This window comes from Hordeum vulgare, unplaced genomic scaffold, assembly GCF_904849725.1.
Source record: "Hordeum vulgare subsp. vulgare unplaced genomic scaffold, MorexV3_pseudomolecules_assembly, whole genome shotgun sequence".
Taxonomy (NCBI): Eukaryota; Viridiplantae; Streptophyta; class Magnoliopsida; order Poales; family Poaceae; genus Hordeum; species Hordeum vulgare.
Genome location: NW_025422576.1, coordinates 65,001 through 83,392, shown reverse-complemented (window position 1 = coordinate 83,392; position 18,392 = coordinate 65,001). Strand labels below are relative to the sequence as shown.

The 18,392-nt window shown below is 43.1% G+C and overlaps 2 protein-coding genes and 1 pseudogene across 2 annotated transcripts in view; all 3 read left to right on the top strand.

Annotated features, from left to right (window-relative positions):
- Nucleotides 1-6,631: 6,631 nt before the first annotated feature.
- On the top strand, nucleotides 6,632-8,071 carry LOC123420469 (ribosomal protein S7, mitochondrial). The gene has a single exon (XM_045107375.1). The coding sequence runs from the start codon at nucleotides 7,288-7,290 to the stop codon at nucleotides 7,732-7,734; it is 447 nt and encodes a 148-aa protein (XP_044963310.1). The 5' UTR covers nucleotides 6,632-7,287; the 3' UTR covers nucleotides 7,735-8,071.
- A 1,386-nt stretch (nucleotides 8,072-9,457) lies between these two features.
- On the top strand, nucleotides 9,458-10,599 carry LOC123420463 (annotated as a pseudogene).
- Nucleotides 10,600-14,190: 3,591 nt separating this feature from the next.
- LOC123420467 (putative cytochrome c biosynthesis ccmC-like mitochondrial protein) overlaps nucleotides 14,191-18,392 on the top strand; it is a 7,138-nt gene continuing 2,936 nt past the window's right edge. The window contains exon 1 of the mRNA XM_045107373.1: nucleotides 14,191-18,392. This exon is cut by the window's right edge and continues 2,936 nt beyond it. Within this exon, the coding sequence (XP_044963308.1) occupies nucleotides 17,674-18,392 (719 nt within the window). The 5' untranslated portion in view covers nucleotides 14,191-17,673.

Here is an 18,392-nt window from a genome sequence, read left to right as displayed (position 1 = left end):
GCCACTTCTCTGAAAGCATGGTTCTTGCCTCCCCTCTCTCCTCCCTCCTTGGAGCTCGTCCATTCGTTTGGGTGATCCCTTGCTCTCACGTTCGAGTGTTTGCTCGTCGTTTAGGCCGGTGAGTTACATTTTTGCTCATTGCAGTCGCCTCCGGGGTTCTTCGCACCTGGGTAGTACCAGGACCCTTGTGCCCCGGACTGCACTGCCCGCCCTATGACCCAAAACTCAAAATGAGCCTTGCGACGAGACGCGGACATTCCTCATGCTGCGGTTCCCTCCGGTCCGTTCCCGGGTTGGGTTAGGGGAAGATCCGAGCGATTGCCTTCGCGGATCCAAACGTGCTCACAAGGCGCACAATAAGAATAAGACCAATAGAGACTTCATAAGGGGACCATTTGAGCTGCAGATCGTAATGCTCTAGAAAGGCATATTTCGAATATAGAGGACGTTCCCAACAATCCACGAGAATATCATACCCAACTATGAACCGTACGAGCACATCCTCTGTCACCCCCACCGCGCTTACGGCTCTATACCCCAACCCAACTTGCTCTGGCCCTGGGTCCTCCCGCATCTCTTCCTCGGTAAGCGGACCGTGGAAGCTGGGGAGTATCCGCTTGGGACTGATAGAAAACAGCATATCTTTTCCCTCCTGACCCCTATAAAAATCTAGTGGAAGTCCGGTCGCGTCGGAGACATCTTTATCTGATTTTGAGGCTTCGTCGTCCGGCTCCTCCAAAATTATGTTAGGATCGGCTGGCTCATCCTCATCATCCGAAAAGAAAACAGAGACAAAACAGATTTGTTTCAATGACATATCTAATCAGACTGAAATTGATGTCGAAGACACGATCATTCACATCAATTGAAGCAGGCAGGAAGGGCGCGGAAGCTACCGTTTAAACGAATGCAATGCAAGCAAGGTAGCTTGCTTACTCTCCATCTAGCGTGCGTTGGCGGCAAGGAAGGAGGCATTGGAAAGACTAGACCATACACATTAATTAGTACAAGAAAGAGGCATTCGGGAAGCGACTAGTCGCTTCTGGCGAAGCTTAACAAAGGCCGACTACTACATAGAGACAACTACTACCAGTCATGAGCGATAGTGAAGCCGTCAGAGGCAGAAGCTGTCGCTTGACGGACGAAGCCGAGCCGATACGATAGGCGGGCGAAGTGAGCGAGACCAAGACGGGCCAGACGTGGAGTGAAGATGCAGACCAGATAGGAATGCAAGAATACTCTGTAAATTGTTTATTAATTGGTTTAGTCTGTGGAAGAGAAGTATCGATCTAGAGGATTGCCCCCCCCCAGACTGACCTAGTTGTCCTTGACTTGCTTCGGAAAGAAAAGACCTAGTACTTGTTTACCTTGACCATGGCTACTTTCCCGCCGCCTTTCCTTCTATACTTTTTCCTATGTGCTATCCCAGGCATCCCTTGTCAAGCTACCTATCCCTACGAAAAAGCAAGCCTACTTACTACGTGTTTTCCTCTATTGGCAAATACGCATATACTGACCTACTCACGTGCATATCTTGCATAAAGCCTTCCCCTAAAAAAAACAAACTAGCCCGTATCTTCCTAGTCCTTGTTGCCAGCCCTACTCGACTTTACTCGACTATTTAGAAAAAGCTACTACTTGAATGCCATACTTTTACTATTATTTAAAGAAAAAACAAAAACTATTTATGAGTTTATGCCCCACCAACAGAGCAAAAGAACGCTCAAATGAGGAACTAGAATATGAAAGTGCAAAATCTCCTACCGAACAAAGAAAGCACTATATCTCATTTTAAAAATCTGGTAAAAATTCTTCAACCTAACTCAACACAACTATATTTCGACTGTATATGTATGTTTGTAACGTGCCACAAAACCCATCTTAAGATTAGACAGTTATCAATCAGCAAACGCATTGACCACATGCAAAAAATCAAGACGGATCTCCTTCCTTTTATTCGGTGCTTTCCTTTTATAAGTCACTGCTATTCTTCCTTGACCCTTCTTACCTTTGCTAGATTTTGCATTCCCCTCATTACTATTCGGCTCAGTATTATCTTCAACCTTTGGAATTGCTTCCACCAGAAGTAGACGACAAGTACCGTAGATGTCATAATTTCGTATATAGCAAATTCAGGTAGTAAGTAATGGAACTGTAGCATGCAAAGGGACTGTACCATGGAAATTGAGAAGAAATCTCCATCAAGTTTTTCCATTTTATGCCATATGAATAAGAGATTCCTTTTAGTTAGAAAGCTCGCGTAGAAGTTTGCTATCAAAGACCCTCGGTATTCTTTTCATCCGCGGTTTCCCACTTCTCTGTCTCTGGGTGAATGCCTCTACCAGAGGTTATGCGCCAGCTTGGGAAAGCCTTAAGTTATATCTTAATCTGTCTTGCAAGGTAGATTGGATCATGTCCGCGATAGAAGTTGCGGAGGAATGAAACGACGATTTCGGTATAGGAAGAGAAAGGGATTGTGCTTTCGACCGTGGCGAGATAGGATAGACTTGGGATTCTTTCTTGGCCCTTGATTGCCAACACTCTGGGGCTGAATTAATTAATGAAACTAATAGGAAGGATTGGGATGATGAACTGGTGAGGATTCTTTCTTTCGCTGACTGACCAAGGTAATTAATTCCTTCCATTGGCCAGGCGGGTAAGCAAGGAGACGACGTTCTCATTAAAAAAAATGAAATATGCCATGCCGAATTCAAAAAACAACTCCTTAAACTCCGTCGTTTACCGACATCCTCTCGGCTATCATACGTCCTCCGCTTATCTCTCTTAGGCATAGGCATCTCAACACATTCCTCCTTCCGAGTTGCTTGTCCGAACTTGGCTCTTTAGTAAAACGAAGGAGCTGCTAAGCTATTATTAGGTATCAATTTAGGAGCCTTTTTTCATTTCCAACTACATTATTGTGAGCATTCGGAACCCGTTCCTACGCGGTCATCAAATTGGCTGGCTTTGGACCCTCGATCGCAGCAATGAACTCAGCGTCCCACTTAACTTACTTTTGGTAACTTTTGAATCTTGTCCATCCCATAGCTTCACAAGTGAATCTACCTATGGATTCCATAAAGTTGATCATTACTTTTCAAATTCTTATTCCATGTGTCCGCCATAGCGCTTATCTATCTCCTGGTCTGATTCATCTTTGGAATGTAACCGGACATATACAAGGCGAAAAAAAACAGTGATTTTCATCGATTCCGGATTGCCCAGTGTCTCCCTTTCCCTCTTTCCTTTCACTTTTTCTTCGCTGTCACCAACTTTGTTCAATGCTAGTCCCTAACCCATGAATAAGGCTCCGCTGGCTACCGGGTTCAGAGAAGTTTGTAAGCTCTTTCTCTTTTTTCGTTTTTCGCCACCTCCTGTGTCTTTCCGTTTAGGTCTTTAATTCGGCATTAGCTTCGTTAGAGAAAGCCATGCGTGAACTACACAAAGCATGGGATCCTGAACACCACGAAAGAAAGCGTACTACTTTTCAATAAGGTCCGACTTCAGAGAGGAGAGACATGAACTTGTTTTAGGCGTAGAAAAGGCATACGGTATGAAAGATTGATTGAAAAGAGGTAGGGACTGGTCTCGCTGCTAAGGGAGAAGGAGACCTCTGTCGGAGCAAGCTAAAGAGCCCACTTTATATCGTCGATTTCAGGTAAGGCACTCGATCAAGCCTATACATCCGGAATTTAGCTCCAAACCAAAGACGACTTGCTTTGCTGCATTTCTTGGGCCGGGCTTTACTTGATTTTGGCGAAAGAAAGGCCATATGATCTACTTTCTGGTGCCGGTCCCTTCACAAAGATAGCCCCTTCTTGCTCTTATTCTTATTCTTATTCTTATTCGGTGGAATACAAGAGTTCTGAAGCTCCTTTCTTTCAAGTGAAAGTTGCCTATCTTTCTTGGTTCGGAATCCAATCCAGTTGAAAACAAACAATTGCCCGATGGCAAAGTCAGATGAAAGGCAAGGAGTGTAAACCACGTACGAGCGTGGCGCAGAAAGCGAAATGTTTTGCAGCGAGTCAAGCGTAATACGATCAAAAGGAAATGGGGTCGATGCTAAAACTCAAACAGTTCCCCAGAGGGGGCCCCGGGTTGAAAGAGCGAGCTACATTCTTTCATAGAAGACAGAAAATAAGAGGACTGATGCTTTCTTACTTCATCTTAATATAGGGATGCTTTATGTAGCTTCCAATGAATAGGAAACAAGATGACCCATGGGGCACTCAGTGACGTATCTAAACCGTCTATCCAGTACTGGCTTTTCACACTCGGGAATAGAAACTGTCGGCACTTGAAGATGAACGAAGCGAAATTACCCCCCAAAAAAAGCCCTTATACTCACCTTGGTGGGGACTGACTGCTCTCCCCTACGAAAGTAGCATCGCGATGCGGAGATCAACAACACATATTCGCATACCATGCTTATCTATTGATGTCGCAGATCAGCGGCAACTCCCATACTAAGTATGATGTCGCATATCGGTTGTCTAACTACAAGGGTGGAACCTTTTCTTTTTAACTAGTCTTAAAGTGGATGTCGCAGCCTTGAGTTCTTTTTATTGAATTCACGAGATTGAAAATTAGGATGGAATGAATAACCTGGAGATATATTCCTTTTCTCAAATAGTTCTTTAAGTTTTTTCTCTCTATCCTTGGCTTATTCAATAGAGCTTTCCTTCTTTTCATTATTCGATACTGCTGTGAGATACTACGAGAGCTCGTAGGCAATATGAGATAGAGCTGACTAAGAGAAAGAAGTAAGCGGATCTTGCAGCTGTTTTCATTCCTTTATTTAGGTCTTGAACCTATTAAGTAGAAGATCAAGCACTGATCTGATGGATCAAATGCTTTCGGATGAACTACTCGATCAAGGGCTTCCCAATATATTTACTAACTTCTCTTCGTTCCGCATGAGAGAAAGTTATAAAGACAGATTTCCGAATCGTTTTTTTAGTCATGTTAGCACCACGCTTCGCTTTCCGGTATCAGGTATATAGCATTTACTCTTTCTAAGCTTTTCCGGTTATAACTCGTTTATGATATACCAACTGCGGCCTGAAGCACCAACCACCAGTAGCATTTCAACCAAACCTTGTTTCTCGATCAAAAAGAGCGCCCTTCCATTTCTTTTAAAATCAAACGTAGATAGGGACAAAAGCCTGGCCGATAGAGGAATAAGTGGATGGGTCTACCTATGGTGGTTTGAAGTCATTCACAAAGCTACTCAGACTTTTAGTGGATTTGATGCCGGGTCTTAATCCCCAACTAGAAAAGAAACTGAAACTCGATCTCGAGATATGCCGGCCGGAATGCCGCAGGCTCGGAAGGAGGTAACGTGAGGCAGGGTTGATGTATCAGAGGTGGAAAATGGACTTTCTATTTTGCATTTCCAGATGAAAAAACCAGACAATGGGTATTAGAAGGTGGACCCTTGGCACATTGCTAACATACCATTACTGTTGAGACAATGGCAGCCAAAATTTCAGTTGAAAAAATGGGAAAAAAGAAAAATCCCAATTTTAGAAAACTGTGGGGAGTTCCTAAGGAGTACATTAAAAAAGAAGGACTGAGCTATATTGCTAGAGCTAGTGGTTTGGGGAAGCCTCTCTAGATGGATAAAGTCACTGAAAAAAATACAATATTTGCTTTTGCAAAAGTAAAAAAATACTTTTTCAAGGATCTTGGAAACTATCTTAGTAATTACTTACTTATTAAGGAGACGAGATTGAGATTAAAGCAGAATATGCATGGAAGCCCAAATCCAGTGCTGTTTGCTAGGAGTTTGGTCATGACATTAGCAGATGTCCTAAGAAGAAGATAGTAGAGTTTGCTCCTGTCAAGAAGAGTATTGAAGCTGTTACTGAAAAGCAATATATGTAAAAAGAATATAAGTTTAGATTACCGGTCTGTCTCCTTAATAAAGAGTCGAGGAATAGGAGGAGAATCCCCAGGCAAACAACTAGGGGTTCCAGATTCACTGGGCAGAGAAGGGAGAATAGTATCCTCTCACAGTAGGTGACGTTTTGGGCGAACTCACTAGTCTCCTAATTAATTCCCCACGATAGGAAAATAGAGAGAGCACAAGACTTTTAAGCACCTTAGGGGTTGATGTAGAAAGCTTGCCGCGAGTCAACAAGGACCAGCGGTGTTGAGGCAACTTGCCGCAAGTCAGAGTAGACTTTAAGACCAACTTGGTGTAGAGACGACTATGATGGTCGGCCTCCACAGACTGAACGCGGGAGATTCTTTCACCCTGTTTTTAGTAGTGCGAGGAGGATAGAGCTCCCAGCAACGAGTGATTGTTCGTACGAGCGAAGGAGCGAGCATGCTTTACCCTTAGAGTGAAGTTGACATTCACAGGTCTTGTGGGAACTCCTTCAGTTCAGGTAGCCATAGTCACTCAGGGCTATAGTGGTAGTAGCAAGATCGAAATTGTGAGATTGGCTCGATCACAAACTATCAAGAAGAAAGATCAAGATTCACTTTTGTCGGGCAAAGAACTCTATTGAGGAAATGACTTCGCTCACTGAAGACCAAGCAGCAGCCATTCTAGATGAAAGGACACAAGCCTAAAACTTGAATGCGGATCTATTTATCTTGAATTCCTATCTTCAGAAATAAAGAGTTGCCTATCTTCAGAAATGCTGGTATAGTTGACTTGCCTCTGTTCTCGCACCGGTGTCTGCCAGGGTCTGAACCATTAGGTAGAGGATCAGCTGAAAGAAAAGGCAGACAGAGATCTTGTGCCAGATCCGTATACATTCAGCACCCTCATTACAGCATTTGCTAAGCATGAAAAGTGGTTGGAGCTATGCTTATGTGCACGAAAATGCAGGAGAAAGGATGGCACCCAGAGACGAGGAAGGGCGTAGCAAGCGACGAAATGCTTCGGGGAGTTGAAAATAAGCATAGATCCGGAGATTCCCAAATAGGTCAACCTTTTGAACTGCCTGCTGAATCCATGAGCAGGCAAGAGACAACCTGGCGAACTGAAACATCTTAGTAGCCAGAGGAAAAGAAAGTCTCATGTTGCTCTTCAGAAAACGCGTATAGTGGCCTTCGTCGATGGGACAAACGCTCCAGTGTATGCGTTACAAGGCAACTAGCATTTAGTTCGTGAAAGAATGTTTCGTTGGAAAAACCAACGCCGACGTCAAGATCAGTCTCCTTTCTCTTTTCGGGAGCAGAGCTGAAAAAGATGGACAGTAACGATCGCGTAATATCAATTTATCGGCCTCGTCATCGAAAGCGGCTTCCAATTGCTCGGAAATTCTCAGCTATATGGGGGACTTTGATGGTGAGCAAAAAGAATTGATCAAGAAATTGGTAAACTTTCGCATGATCGATGGTAAAAGAACGAGAGTTCGTGCTATTGTTTATAAAACTTTTCACCGCCTAGCTCGAACTGAACGCGATGTAATAAAACTTATGGTTGACGCCGTAGATAATATAAAGCCAATATGCGAAGTGGTCAAAGTAGGAGTCGCAGGTACTATTTATGATGTTCCTGGGATTGTAGCCAGGGATCGTCAACAAACCTTAGCTATTCGTTGGATCCTTGGAGCAGCTTTCAAACGACGTATAAGCTACAGGATAAGCTTAGAGAAATGTTCATTTGCTGAGATACTGGATGCTTACCGAAAGAGGGGAATTTCACGTAAGAGAAGGGAGAATCTTCATGGACTGGCTTCCACCAATCGGAGTTTCGCGCATTTCAGATGGTGGTAAAGTGATACCACATAAGGAGCTCTTCCTCATTCAGTCATACTCAACAAAAGTAAGAAATGTTTGACCCTGATCCTTTTTTCATCTTCATATAGAAAGAAAATCGGCCTTCCTCATACTCCCCCCTTCATTCATAGAGTTGGAGGAATCCACGAAGAGGCCTGCCCGTTCATAATTGCATAAAAGAACCATTCTTTTATGAAAACTCTTGTTCCAACCTCACCTCAGGTCGAATGAATACGAAAGGGGGATCAATCAAATCAATAAGCCATGAATGAAGAAGTAGTGGGCCTTTCGCCTTATTTCGTTTGACTCGTGGAGCTGAGAAATCTACTTCAAAGAGAGGGAAAGAGTGCTAGTCCGAAAGAACAAGCAAGGGATGAGCGCACGGAGCGAAATCCGTTGCGCCCACGCGCATACGTTTTCTTGCTGGGTAATTTCTCAGAAAGTTTTTGTGTTGTTGATTCCTATTCCTAGGTGTTGTGCTTTTTCCCCTATGCCGCCTATTGGTACTAGTGGAGTAGGATTGGCCTGTAATACAGAACCTATAGGTGGTGTAACCTTTCGCTCAATACTCAAATCTACAATTGAAGCATCTGAGGCTGCATCAATCGAGGATACACGACATAAGGAATTGTTAGATCTCCAAACTGAACTTCGCCTTCACCAAGCGTGGGTTTTCACTGGTCCTAACTAACGGTTTGGCAAGCGATCCCCTATTCTGCATCCCGAAGATCAGACGGCCCAGAGCCGGAGCGATCATTCCAGCAAGTTACTCAGCTTGAGTTTTTCAGTCAATCAATAGATTGTGCAGTTTCTTAGTCTTTTGGTCCACGTCTTCATGACTTATAGAAAGGGTTTCTTTCTTTTACAAGATCATGGAAGCTTCAGAAACCATCCGAGATCTTCTGGAAACAAGAAATGTTGCATCAAAGGGTTCAGTGGTCATATCATAGTGAAATCGAGTTTCTTGATTTAGTCGATATCAAATTCCCAACTTAGAAATTAGAAAGGACTAAGATTCTACTTCTTCCTCAAATACTGGGATGTTGGATTCAAGTATGATATCACTATTCCACAGATCTCAAGAAAACGAATTGAACAAGTTTGATGGCTGGAAGAAGATAGGAAATATTCAAACATGTATTGCATTTCATCGATCTCACCCTTGTTCAGTGCCGCATAAGTACTGACTTCTTGAACAGATACCGGTACCGGTCATGAAGGCTTCGCCCTTCTCAAGTCAAGTGCAGAAGCGAAATCCGTTGAGCAAGAAGCCAGTGATCCCACAACATCAAAGTGATACATATGACATATTGGAAATTAGGCTTAGTTTGTAGCTGTGAATATAGTAATGCACTTATTTATTGAGAAATATGTTCTTTCAAGTAGAGCATACTCGGTAGAAAGGAGGTGGCGGAGCTGGAAGAGGATTATACTTTATCGATTACTTGGACTTAGAGACCAATTATAGAAAGAAGACAGTAGCTGAGTGAGTTTTATGGATCTAGTTTATGAGCAGCTTAACTAGAAAAGCAAGCAGAAGGAAATAGAAGAATGAAATGCAGAAATAGGGGAAGGGCGGGTAGCATTTTCAAATGCCCAGTTTGAGTGAGACAGTTTCTGTCTGGCCCCCCACTTTTAGGCTGTTCTTCCATTCTGCCTTTGTCTTGCTCTAAGCTACCTGACTTCCTTCCTTTGTCTTCCATTCTACTTTGTCGGATTCTGATCATCAGTTCTTATCGATCCCATTTTAAGGACAAATCCTGATGTTGGTAAAATATACGTGTTGATCAAGGCCAAGGACAATGAAGCAGCCATGAAAAGATTGAAGAACGAGGTATGATGATTACTTCGGACTACTTTCTGTTCTTCATGCAAATGACCATATTTTCCGTCTGCAATACAGGTAGAAGATACTGAGTTGTTCAGATGTTTACAGGAAATCCATGGGAAAAACTACCACAGCTTTGTATTAAGCAAGCAGGTTCCAGTCGTTGGTAATTTCAGGGAAGCCAACATTGGCATTGCTCCTGAGTTAGCCAAAGAGATCGCGGAAGAAGTGGATGTTATCGTAAACTCTGCAGCAAATACCACTTTTGATGAGAGGTTCGTGAAGCTATACTAGTCTTGCACCAAGGATTGCTTCCATTACTAAATGTGTAAGTTCACATTCCATAGCAATAAAAGTATTGCAACTTGCAGGTATGATGTAGCACTAGAATCAACACCGTGGGGGCCATTCCGGATAATGAGTTTCGCGCAGCGGTTTCGAAGACTGAAGCTCTTCTTGCAAGTATCAACAGGGTCAGAATGCCAAATAAGAGTTTCTTGTGGTCGAAATCAAATGGTAACCTGTTTCTATTAATCTCAAAAGCTTACAAACAAGCTTTAGCAGTATGTTTGCATGTCATGTTTTTGGCCAAACAGCATATGTGAATGGGCAGAGGCAAGGGTTTGATACTAGAGAAGCCATTTTGCTTAGGGGATACCATAACAAAGGGGATAGGTTCCCTCGATTTTTCGGCACATCAGAATACCGTGTTGGATATCGAGGCTGAGATCAAGTTGGCTTTTTACTCCAGAAGGCATTCTTCTGCCTCTGCTTCTGTTTACTCAAGAAATGAAAGAGTTAGGTAGTCGAGGTATTCTAGTATTTCCCTGTTACTTTCTCATGTCTGTAGATACGAATACACACATGAAGTATTTGATTTGTGCAATTTATTTATTCATAGGGCCAAACTCTATGGTTGGCAAGACACTTATGTGTTCACAAAGGCCATGGGCGAGATGGTCATCAACTGCATGCGAGGAGAGATACCGGTGGTAACAATCAGGCCAAGTGTCATAGAGAGCACATGGAGGGATCCCTTCCAGGTTGGATGAAGGAAACAGGTAAATGCTAAACCCAAATCTGAGGTTGCGGATGTCACATATATATGTGATGCATCCTCGTCTGCTTACCAGATAATGAGCTATTTCCAGGATCTAGCAGTGCGTACTAACTTTTGACGGGTTGATGGTGAGGATCAAGTATATGACCTATATTCCTCACTATTAGAGGACTTCAAAGAGGAGATTCCATCATAATCTCTGGAAGCTAGTGTCAAGGAAGCCGTTAGCCGTCACCTTAACTGAAAGTTGGTGAAGAAGGTGTATATGCCTCTTGTCTATGGTAAGACACAGCATAGTGCAGCAGCGGACATCCAGAAGGGGCCTTGACTTCATTAGAAAACGTGCTGAAAGCAACAAAGTGGCGGACATTTTTTTTTGCATTCTGGGACAATAAATTCCCAGCCATTGCTAGGCTGAGCCATGTTAGCAAAGAATGGTTTCTCCAACAATATGAGGATAAATCCCTTACTAAAATGGTAGTGGTCACAAACCCCTTCCGTGTACAATTGAAAACATTAACAATACGAAAGCAAGAATCATCATTTATACTGGGAATGCCTTCCTCTACAAAAGAGAAAGAGTTGAAGATAACGAAGGAAAGTGGGTGGATACAAAACCAGTTCATATCACTTGTCTGTCTGGTCTTTCAGAATCTCATCGAATACTAGTAAATGCTTTCGAGAGAGAAATAGAAGCACTAGAGAGCTCAAGTTCACTTCATTCATCACAAGATGCAAATGATAATCAAAATGGAGCTAATGAGGAAGAAATCACTTCTACTTAAACTTAAATAGTTCAATACCAACCAACACATAAAGCAATAACCAGATAGATAGAATGATAACAGGTAATACGAAGATATCAACACAGCCGGAGTCACGAGGCTCGATAATGACCAATGGGTTAGGATCTGAGGAAGCTTAGTTTGGGATGATGGAATATTCGCTGTTCTGATTGTTGAGATACTGCAAATCCACTTATCCAACAATTTCAGTCCATTTTCCTACTTTTTCTGCAAGGGGTTCAACCCCATTCCTATCATAGAAGACCGGCACTTTTGGATGAGGTGTGAACTAAGATAGATTTGAGGGCTGGTTATCACCAAATAAGAATGAAAGGAAGAGGATATCTACAAACAGCCTGAAGGACCGGCTTTTTGAATTCAAGGGTGATGCCCCGGCAACCTTTCAACAACTCATGAATAGTGTTTTTAAAGAGATATGTTGGAAAGGGGGTATTGGTCTTTTTCGATGACATTCTAGTGTACAGTTCGTACCATGGTGGAGCATCTCAAGTTGCTAGAGGAAGTGTTCGGCAGAACAAACTTTTTGTGGGTGAGCCAAATTTCATAAAGGAAATACATTATTTATGAAATTGGGGTATCTACTGATACAAACAAGGTAGAGGGCATGACAGCTTGGCCAGAACCAGCCAATGTCAGAGAACTCCGAGGGTTGCAGGGGTTATTACAGGAGGTTTGTACCGGGGTATGGAGCTATCAGCAGGCCTTTAACTGAGTTGTTAAAGAAAGGTGTGGAGAAGAAGCCAGAAAAGCATTTCTCAAGCTCAAAAGTGCTATGGTATGGTGATGCCTTTGAACGTTGACTGGGAGAGCGGCTCGAAAGAGTTGGGACAGGACTAGAAGCTTTGAAGTTTATGTTCTTTAATAAGATAATAGCAATCTTGACTTACATCCGGTCAAGATCCCCGTGAAGGAATGCTGATTGAACATCGAGCTGATAAAGAGGGAGTACCATACCCAAGATACTCCATTAAAGGAAAGGTATGCTTGTTTGGTTTCTTTGGTCCGAGAACACACACCACAAACTCTCGCAGTCGATGAGGAAACGTTAGTAAAACTACATTTCAGTAATCCGTCTGGCCTTAACCTCTACGCAAGGAGATCTTACGTATAGACCCATGATTAGGTAACTACTTCTTCTTTTATTCGGAGTATCCAATGGAAAGTGGGCCTCTATCTACAGGTCATGGATACCTGGGCGCCTAGAAAGGTTACCGAACCAGGGTTAAGTGAGGCTGTTCAAACTTCACGGCCTTCACTATCGATGTATATGAGTAAAATCAGACATCAGTATCACAACCTAGCGTTATCCAGATCTTTCGTTGATCCAGGCGATTTTGGGAAGGACTCAGCATTCTCCCACAAAAGGCCAGGCCTTGAGTTTCTAGCCGACTCATATAAGTCAGGGTGTAAATTTTTTTTAGGTGACGTATCTTTCTCTCTGATGTTCTCCGTGGTCTCAAAGGATGATCAGTCGGATAGCGACATTGGTAAATAAAAAGAATAAGTTTACACGCCGGGTGCATACTTCAGTGCCACTAATTAGCGACTTTTTTTTGCCCTTTACCTACACCATGTAGACCGGAGGATTACACAGAATCCATTGGCGAGTTTTCAGACAGCTAGGTTATTCAAGAAACTTTGAATACCAACTCCAATGCTTGGCTTGCTGAATCAGCATATGGATTACTTCATTGAATTTCTCGGCCCGAGCTCTTGTGATTGGTCCACTTGGCAGGTGGAGTGGATCCTTAGCAGGTTCCATGTGTTCCTTGTTTACGTAGCTCCTTCTGTTGGATCACGTAGCCCCTCCGTTGGATTACGTTGCTCTGCCCTTGGATTACTTGAGTCATTTCTGGGTTTACTTGGCTGCTCCGCAACATGTTGGTTACTTGATCCTTCGCTTTGTTTACTTGGGAGCCCAATACTTATTGGTTGGGAAAATTACCTTCCAAGGAAAATGATTCCTCCCACTGGACCGAAAAACCCATATATTCCCATGGAATGGGTGGTGCTGAACAAGCAGGCAGGCCCAACGTTGTTTATCTTTACTGCAATCCTGGTTAGGTAAAAGGAATTCGCAGCAGCGGGTACGGGATTAGTTACAACCAACGGAAAGACTTATTTAAATAATAGGGAATTTCCTCATCCAGTCTACTCCTAGGGACTACATCATATGCTCCCAACTCCATGGCCAACAAATCAAACTTCAATCGTTATCCTTGCATCTCCCACTGTACACCAGAACACATCCCATACAATCGGCCCCGAAGAGCATCAATGAGCAGGCCTACTAAATAGGCATAGAGATACATTAGCCGAGTTTGCTTACAACAACTGCTATCACTCTAGCATCGGAATGGCACCTTTCGAAGCACTCTACGGGAACCTTTGTCGTACCCCGATTTGTTGGGGTTGGCACGTACCGACCGACGGGGCCACAGAAGATGAAGGAGAGTGCCGAGAAGATTCCACTTATTCTAGATTAAAAGCAGTTCAGGACCAGGTACGCCGACCACGATATTTGGAGTTTGCAGTAGGTGATCATGCTTGACTTCGGCTTGAACCTACAAAGGGTGTGATGCGTTTTTGAGTGAAGGATTAGGTATAGCTGACCGATACATCGGACCTTTCTTGGCCCATATCCCCCTAGCCCTTACTCCCTTGTTTCGGTGGTTGGTCTCTACCTTTTTCTGTCTCTTGGCTAGTTTGTCTTCCTCTTCTTTTTGAGGGTAACGTAGTAAAAATCTTTATTTCAGGGGATTTCCCTTTTCTTTCCAAATGAATTTATGCTTAGTCTAAAATTGGTAAATACCAAATAATAATATATATATATTATTATTATTATTAGAAATATGTACCAGTTTCCTGAAACTAACAAATAGAGTTATAGCTTTGATTGACTTACTAGCTTACGGGAACGCTTTGAATCTCAACTTACTTTGAACGAGTGCTTCCCACATAGATTGCTGGAAAGAGGAGTGAGCCGGGGCAGAACTTGAAGCACGGGAGAAGGAAAAAGAAGTATACAAGGGGTGCGTAGTTGGTATATGTACGGTATAGACCTTTCTTTGTGAATAGCTAGTTCAGTTACAAGGGTGTATACAAAGGTCTGCTTATAGGTTGAAAAAGCCTGTAGAGATAGCCTAGATAGCCAAGAAGATATACGTATTTCATAGAGCTAGCTAATAAAGCTTTTGTTAACTTCAAATAGGCTATTGAATGCAACGGCAAATAAAGAAGAAGAAAGTGCCAGAGCTAAGAGCTAATATATTCCCAGTCTATGCATGGATAAAGGAATGATAAGAGCTATGAGCAGTTTATTAAACTACACTACGGCTAATATATATAAGGACAAATCAACTAGAAAAAACCGTTGCCAAAGAAACCATTTGTTTAAGCTTATTCGTTCGCGCTAGGCTAAAAAACTAGATAGAAGAACTAGAGGCCGCCAAGGTCTTCAACCATTAGACAAGCAGGTAGGATCCTTTGCTTACTACTTGAAGCAGAAACCTAGAAGAGGAATTCTTTCTATTCCAAAATCCATCTTCTTTCCGGTCCGCTTCATTCATTCCCTTACTAATAAATCCAATTCATCGCTAATGGCGAAACCAGCCTGTATGTACACCGCACAACTAACCGTTGCTTGGTAGGTTCGATCAGCTCTTCTCACCTTTCCGTCGACATCTACTAAGGCTTCAGCTTAAGTGGGTTCAGCCGCCCCAAATCTGACTCGATCCAGGGTTATATATCATAAAGGGCTTCGACAAGGGGTTTGATTCGTTCTTTGAGCAAAAAGATAAGGTCGGAATACCGGAGTTCTTTCTTTGCTTCCAAGAACATAGATTCCTTCTTCAACCCAGGTCATGACCGAGGGCGGGTATCTCACTCGCATATCTAGAGCCCAGCATCTCTCCTGAACGACACCTTCTGCAGACTCTACTGGTGGTATTTCCCGAGGCGAGGGTAAATATGTGCATTCATATCGGTCAGGAAACGACAATGACTCTTCTTCTTTCCGGGAAGGTATGGGCACCTCACAATTCTTATACGACATTAGTGGAAGCGAACATTCGTAGCATTCATTGTCACCGATCATTGACAAAAGAAGAAAAAGAAGCCGTACGACAACTTAAGGAATCTTTAGATTTGGCGGCTATAGACTCAAAGGGCACAGACAGGCTGCTGGTACTTTTTTTTTAGCTAACTAAAGTCCAACTTCCTTTGCCGAAAGAGGATGAAACGGATCAGCCGATTCAACTTAGCATTACCCGACTCGTAACTTCAAGCACAACCATCCATCTCAATCCAAAATCTCCGATCGTCTGTGATCCAAACCCAAACTCTCCTCCGGTTTTGGATATATAGACAGTGCCTGCTCTCAAACCAACCAAGACAGCAGCAAGTTCCTATCGAGAACAAGACGACAGATCAATATGACCAATTTCTATAATATCTCGGGTGAATACGTGAAAAAGTGTTGCTTAGCTCAGTGAAATGGAATAAGGAAGAGAAAGTGTAGTGTGATAAGGGAAGATGCAAGTCAATTTTTAGGTTTTCAAGCAAGGGCTGAGATAGATATACAAACCAGAAGAATTCACATCAGAACCCTTTCCTGCTTCCCCTTTTTACCCATCGGACTCGACTCACATTTTGATCTCCTACGCTTGCTTTCACAGTCCCCCTACGAGCAGCCCGGAATCAATGAAGGAGTTCATTCAGCACCGAGCCGAGCGAGCGTAGATTCAATATGTTGATTGTACCGAACGAAGGATTTGCCTTATCACGAAAGCCACATTCGTTTCGTTTGAGGAAGTCACACGTCCTGTTCCCTATAAATAAGGAGATTCATTCTTTTTTTTCAGAAATCCCCTCTTCTTCCTCCTCAAGCCCCTATCACAAGACCAAGCGGATCTCATCCTGCAGAAGACTCAGAGCGGATCTATCTAATGGCATGGCTGGCTGTCGGATGTGATCTATTCTCGTGTCACATCGCTTTCTTTCTTCTCCCTCCATTTTCTTCACTACTACCGCTTCTACACATAAATCAAAGAAGCATTGTGGAATAGTGGCATTTCGTTAATGGCTAAAATGTTCTTAGTGAAAGGGTTGCCGCAAAACCGGCAAACTCAGAGCGGTCTCTGAAAGTGAATAGGAGCATAGCGGCATCATCCAAGCCAAACACGTCTCCTCAGTCAAGGGTCTTCTCGCGCAAAGAAGATCAAAAACATAACAACTGATTTCGCTTAATGCATGTCACCCGCCCGCTCTCAATACAGCAAGTGACTCTCTCTCACAAGACAGAGAAAGATTACCGATTCATCCAATCCAATTTGATCAGAAGTGAGTTCATTGTTGTTGTATAGCGAAACCTTTCCTTGACAAAACCATTCTCAGCTAATAGAAGCCGAGCTATCTATCCAGATCAGGGTTGAACGAAGCGAATGGAAAAGCCAAAGAAAACATAAATCCATTGCGATTAGAAACCAGTGACTCTACAGCCAGGGCTCGATGGCGATGTAAGATAGAAAGAATGGGGAGTTAGGGCTTCGGTTTCCTCTGTAGCCAGTTTCAATTCCAAATCATTTGCCGACATGCGGACTCACTTCTCTTTTATGGGATGACTTTTATTATCCAAGTTGTCTATTTACGTGGGTGAATCAAGTACAACAAGTCAGGTCAGAGCTTGTGGTAGAAGATTGGGCTCTGCTACGCAGATCCACTCAACTAGGAAAGAAGTACGCATTGCTGACTGACTGTTTGAACGATCCTAGTTACTAGTAGCTAATCAAGTCAGAGTAGGGTGGCCGAGAAGCTTCTTGCCGGTGCCCCCAAAAGCAAAGCACAGACTCTACTCACCCACGCGTTTTCCACCTACGGAGGGAGAAATCATCGAAATATCCTCATCCCCTGAAAGGGAACCCGAAAACAGGACGAGAGTGGATAGGGTGACTAAGGAGGCCGTAAAAATTAGTAGTGCATTTTTGAAAGATAAGATTACAAAAAGGCGAGAGCAGCATAATTGTTAGTTAGGGGTAAGAGGGGACGGGCCCGTATAGAAAGTAAATCCTTCTTTTTCCGATATGCCGCTCCGCAAGCAAGGAGTGCCACGCACGAGCGGAGCGAAAACTAAGCAAGGGGAATTCCGTCATTCCATGGAAAGCATGCGAAATCCTTTGATTGTTTATAGAATCAAAATAACTATATAGTCTTTCTTGTTCCACTTGCAAGGCAAGGAAAATAAAATGTCAGTTTCGTTATTACAACCTTATTTTTTTATGTCAAAGACAAAAAGCTACGCGCAAATTCTCATTGGATCTCGGTTGTTCTTAACAGCGATGGCTATTCATTTAAGTCTTCGGGTAGCACCACCAGATCTTCAACAAGGTGGAAATTCTCGTATTTCGTATGTACATGTTCCTGCGGCTCGGATGAGTATAGTTATTTATATCGCGACAGCTATAAACAGTTCCTTGTTCCCATTAACAAAACATCCCCTTTTTCTTCGCTCTTCCGGAACCGGTACAGAAATTGGTGCTTTTTCTACTTTGTTTACGTTAGTGACTGGGGGGTTTCGGGGAAGGCCTATGTGGGGTACCTTTCGGGTGTGGGATGCTCGTTTAACTTCTGTATTCATCTTGTTCCTTATTTACCTGGGTGCACTGCGTTTTCAAAAGCTTCCTGTCGAACCGGCTCCTATTTCAATCCGTGCTGGACCGATCGATATACCAATAATAAAGTCTCCAGTCAACTGGTGGAATACATCGCATCAACCTGGGAGCATTAGCCGATCTGGTACATCAATACATGTTCCTATGCCCATTCCAATCTTGTCTAACTTTGCTAACTTCCCCTTCTCTACCCGTATCTTGTTCGTTCTGGAAACACGTCTTCCTATTCCATCTTTTCCCGAATCTCCCTTAACGGAAGAAATAGAAGCTCGAGAAGGAATACCACTAAAAAC